This window comes from Lucilia sericata, unplaced genomic scaffold, assembly GCF_015586225.1.
Source record: "Lucilia sericata isolate MDLA Ls3-8-SP2 unplaced genomic scaffold, ASM1558622v1 Contig001022F_arrow, whole genome shotgun sequence".
NCBI classification, from domain to species: Eukaryota; Metazoa; Arthropoda; class Insecta; order Diptera; family Calliphoridae; genus Lucilia; species Lucilia sericata.
Window position 1 is genome coordinate 112,961 of NW_023995004.1, and position 5,779 is coordinate 118,739.

The window sequence follows — 5,779 nt, forward strand, 5'->3', positions numbered from 1 at the left end:
AAGATAGCAAGTTTTTCACTTTTCCCGAAAGGACAAGAACAAAACTGGAACTGAACTAGAACTGAACTAGAACTGAACTAGAACTGAACTAGAACCTAGAACTGAACTAGAACTGAACTAGAACTGAACTAGAACTGAACTAGAACTGAACTAGAACTGAACTAGAACTGAACTAGAACTGAACTAGAACTGAACTAGAACTGAACTAGAACTGAACTAGAACTGAACTAGAACTGAACTAGAACTGAACTAGAACTGAACTAGAACTGAACTAGAACTGAACTAGAACTGAACTAGAACTGAACTAGAACTGAACTAGAACTGAACTAGAACTGAACTAGAACTGAACTAGAACTGAACTAGAACTGAACTAGAACTGAACTAGAACTGAACTAGAACTGAACTAGAACTGAACTAGAACTGAACTAGAACTAGAACTGAACTAGAACTGAACTAGAACTGAACTAGAACTGAACTAGAACTGAACTAGAACTGAACTAGAATAGAACTGAACTAGAACTGAACTAGAACTGAACTAGAACTGAACTAGAACTGAACTAGAAACTGAACTAGAACTGAACTAGAACTGAACTAGAACTGAACTAGAACTGAACTAGAACTGAACTAGAACTGAACTAGAACTGAACTAGAACTGAACTAGAACTGAACTAGAACTGAACTAGAACTGAACTAGAACTGAACTAGAACTGAACTAGAACTGAACTAGAATGAACCATGAACTACAGAACTGAACTAACTGAACTAGAACTGAACAAAGAATCATATATACGCCTGGTACCAAATTAACACCAAACTGTTTATAATTTTTCAATACCATCCGTTCTCAAAGTATATAAATACGTACGACAACACTATGTAATGTTGACAACATTGCAAAATTCGTTGTCATAATCTAAATTTTATACAATCCGTTGTCTAAATGTTAACAAACGTGGTTAGCTCACTATTGACAAACAATCCGTTGCCAATAGTGAGCTTACCACGTTGTTAACATTTAGACAACGGATGTATATAAAATTTAGATTTCGACAACGAATTGTTGCAATGTTGACAACGTTGCGTTGTCAAGATTACATAGTGTTGTCGTACGTATGTATATACTTTGACAATGGATGTTATTGAAAAATTATATACTTTTTGGTGTCAATTTGGTACCAGGCGTGTATATTTCCTTTTCTCTCTGTGTAGAACTGAACTAGAACTGAACTAGAACTGAACTAGAACTGAACTAGAACTGAACTAGAACTGAACTAGAACTGAACTAGAACTGAACTAGAACTGAACTAGAACTGAACTAGAACTGAACTAGAACTGAACTAGAACTGAACTAGAAGAACTAGAACTGAACTAGAACTGAACTAGAACTGAACTAGAACTGAACTAGAACTGAACTAGAACTGAACTAGAACTGAACTAGAACTGAACTAGAACTGAACTAGAACTGAACTAGAACTGAACTAGAACTGAACTAAACTGAACTAGAACTGAACTAGAACTGAACTAAACTAGAACTGAACTAGAACTGAACTAGAACTGAACTAGAACTGAACTAGAACTGAACTAGAACTGAACTAGAATGAACTAGAACTGAACTAGAACTGAACTAGAACTGAACTAGAACGAACTAGACTGAACTAGAACTGAACTAGGACTTAAACTTGCTTCATGATCAAATTTTCCAAAGAAAATAATTTTCTGGAGAAAAAAATTTTTCTTTGTTATTTTCTTAATTCCTTAAACTTTCGTTATAAATTTTTTTTAATCATAAAATTCCTTCTTCTTTTCATTGCAGTTTATTAAAAACGAATTCTAATGACGAGTGCTGCATTGCAAAACTATTGGCAACAAATGCTAGAAATCAACAACAACAGCAGCAGCGGCAACAAATACCAGCAGCTATATACAAAAACTATAGTAAATTTACCAAGAAATAAAACAAAAACTATTGGAAACCAAATACTAGCAAACACAAAAAACAAAATCGAGCCAAAGTAACGAAGAAGAAAACTTACAAACGAATTAAACACAAACCAACAAGAAAACAAATAAATCCCAGAAAAAAAGAAAACAATGAGACTTACAACGAAAAGAAAACGGAAATAAAAACGAAACCAATAAACAAACTAACGGAAGCCACACAAGACAAGGAAGAAGAACAGCAACAAACGACCACAAGCAGCATTATAATGCCCATAGATTTAGAGTGTCAGCAACGTTTGACGTCTGGTCGTAGCGACTGCAGTAAACCACAATTAAACACATGTCACAAAACCCGCAGTAATCTGAAAATGACTAACATGTCCGCTCTTAAGCAAAAACCACATACCAGCCTCCTAAAACCAACAACAACAACAACATCAGCAGCAACTTTAACCTGGTTAGTGGCTTTATTGGCGGTAATCGCATGTCTTTGCTCTAAGGTGCCCTTGGCTAATGCCTTAGCCAATTGTCCCAATGGCTGTCAATGTGATGATGACACTTTGGTAGTTAAATGTGGTGAAGGTACTTTGGATGTTTTACCCATTGCTTTGAATCCCTCCATACAACGTTTGATTATTAAGAATAATAAAATCAAGACCATAGATTCAAGCATACAATTCTATGCTGAATTAACTTTCTTGGATTTATCCTACAATGATCTGGTCACCATACCCCAGAGAACTTTTGCCTTTCAACGTAAATTACAGGAATTGCATTTGAATCACAATAAGATAGGTCAGATCAATAATAAGACCTTATCGGGTTTATCAGCGGTAACAGTATTGAATCTACGAGGCAATCTGTTGGCTGAACTGGAAGATTTAACCTTTGCCCCCCTGCAAAAGGTGGAGGAATTGAATTTGGGACAAAATCGCATTAGTCGTATAGGAGAACATGCCTTTGATGGTTTAAAGAATTTGAGGGTACTATATCTAGATGACAATACCTTGACCACTGTACCAGCACCAGAAAATTTCCGAGCCATGCCTTCCTTGGCGGAACTATACTTGGGCACTAATTCCTTTATGTCTATACCCAATAAAGCTTTTGTGGATTTGAAGGGTTTAACACGTTTGGATTTGAAAGGAGCCGGACTCCATAATATATCTCTAGAAGCCATGAAAGGTTTAGAGGGTGTTAGATATATGGATTTATCCGACAACCGTTTGCAGTTTATACCTCAACTGGCTTTATCGCATTTAGAAAGATTGGAGGATTTGTCTTTGGGACAAAATGATTTTGAGGTTATACCCACCAATGCTTTAATGGGCTTGAAAAATCTAAAGAAATTGGAGATCACGGGAGCCCAACGTTTAAGGAAATTGGAAAATTCCGCCTTTAGCAATAATGCCAATTTGGAATACATCAATCTGTCGGCCAATAAGTTGTTAAGTGATATACAAGAAAATGCCTTTTTGGGTTTGCCACATCTGAAACATGTGATCCTAAAAGAAAATCAAATATTTACTTTAGACGAGGGTCTCTTTCCCTGGTCCGATTTGGAGACATTAGATCTTTCGGATAATCCCTTGATGTGTGACTGTCGTTTGTTGTGGTTGAGATCATTGATAATGACACGCAATGGCAGCAATGTGCAAATAAAAGGAGTGACCTGCGCCTCACCACCCAATCTAAAGGCGCAAACTTTACAATCTGTAACACCCGCCATGTTGGGTTGTTCACACAGCGATCCTAAGCAACAGGCCTTGATTGGAGTTCTCTTAGTGGCCACTGCTGCAGCTATAACCATTTTAGCCTTAAGCATTTATGCTTGTCGACGTAGAATCCGCGAGCTACTAAAGGGCGGATGGGGCAATTCAGCTTTAGGACGCAAAGAACGTGAATATCAAAAAACCTTCTCGGATGAAGACTATATGACTCGGCAACCCCAAATACCCTGTGCCATGAATTCCACAGCACCTTATGCCACCACCACTAGTGGTTATGGACAACATGCTATGCCCTACATGGGCACCCGTCCCATACCAGTAACAGAGCTATAGCTAGAAGCACCACCCCCACCTCAACACAGAGGTCGGGGATCAGCCAATAATACTTTGCAACAATTACAAGTGCCCAATGGCGCTTCACTGTATAATGGCTGCGTTCCTCTACCTGATAACCCTGCTACGAATACCACCACCTTTGTCAACCAACTTAATCAAATCAAATATATGACCAATAATACCAGAACACCCAGTAATTATCACTCTCAGCAGGATATGCGTAAACTGTCTAATACAAAAAATCCCAATATAACATCTCTACCACGTCACAGCAATAGCTGCAGTAAACAGCAACAACAACAGCAGCAGCAAGAAAGTTCTCTAACCAATAATCATATCTACAGCCAGCCCATAGTGCCCAATGGTGTTGGTTCCTATATCAATACCACCCCAAAATTTAACACAACCGATCGTCATATACGTCTAACACAGGACCATTTCAATCACAATAATTCCTCTGCCCTAAAATATCCCAAATTATATTCCCAAACTTTGGATGGTGATTACTTGCACAACAATTCCCACTATTCGCTGCCCATCGATCATAGCATCAATCCTGCCGATCACCATGCTAGTCCTTCCGCCAGCCCCACACCTCCCACACCACCACCGCCTGCCCTACCTTTACGTAATGGCAGCTGTAATACCACGGGTCGGCGTTCCACTTTAAGTTCCCTCAATGGCAATTCTCTCAACAATAACAACAATAGTATGGCAGCAACACTACACAAAAATAACACCTTAAATATTAATAACAACAATAATCATACAGGCAGCTTGAGACATCAATATCACTGATACTCGTTGAAAAAGTGTCGAGAACACAATGGTCTGAAAGGAGGAGGAGGCGGTTCTCGGGGCGATTTGATATGGGATGGTAAAATGGGTACATTTGAGACTATAGAAATGACAGCTTTTTTGCATTAGATTAAGGGTCGTGTAGGGCAGCTTAAAAGTAAAATTCATTTCGGTGCAGATATTTAATTGTGCGCATGACTAAAACATTTAGTTAAAAATCAAAAATTCGTTTAGTCAAAGACAATTCAAAAAAACATTCATGACAGTTTAAAGTCCTAGTACAGTTCTAGTTCAGTTCTTGTTCAGTTCTAGTTCAGTTTAGTCAGTTCTAGTTCAGTTCTAGTTCAGTTCTAGTTCAGTTCTAGTTCAGTTCTAGTTCGTTCTAGTTCAGTTCTAGTTCAGTTCTAGTTCAGTTCTAGTTCAGTTCTAGTTCAGTTCTACTTCAGTCTAGTTCAGTTCTAGTTCAGGTTCTAGTGTCAGTTTCTAGGTCAGTTCTAGTTCAGTTCGAGTTCAGTTCAGTCTTCTAGTTCATTCTAGTTTCAGTTCTAGTTCAGTTCTAGTTCAGTTCTAGTTCAGTTTCTAGTTAGTTCTAGTTCAGTTTCTAGTTCATTCTAGTTCAGTTCTAGTTCAGTTCTAGTTCAGTTCTAGTTCAGTTCTAGTTCTAGTTCAGTTCTAGTTCAGTTCTAGTTCAGTTCTAGTTCAGTTCTAGTTCAGTTCTAGTTCAGTTCTAGTTCAGTTCTAGTTCAGTTTCTAGTTCAGTTCTAGTTCAGTTCTAGTTCTGTTCTAGTTCAGTTCTAGTTCTGTTCTAGTTCTGTTCTAGTTCTGTTCTAGTTCTGTTCTAGTTCTGTTCTAGTTCTGTTCTAGTTCTGTTCTAGTTCTGTTCTAGTTCTGTTCTAGTTCTGTTCTAGTTCTGTTCTAGTTCTGTTCTAGTTCTGTTCTAGTTCTGTTCTAGTTCTGTTCTGTTCTGTTCTAGT

The 5,779-nt window shown here is 37.9% G+C and overlaps 1 protein-coding gene across 1 annotated transcript; it reads left to right on the plus strand.

Moving 5' to 3' along the window:
* Window positions 1-1,813: 1,813 nt before the first annotated feature.
* On the plus strand, window positions 1,814-5,120 carry LOC119609632. Its single transcript, XM_037964476.1, is given in 1 exon segment — window positions 1,814-5,120. A coding segment is annotated over 1 exon segment (2,598 nt). The 5' UTR covers window positions 1,814-2,207; the 3' UTR covers window positions 4,806-5,120.
* Window positions 5,121-5,779: the final 659 nt, after the last annotated feature.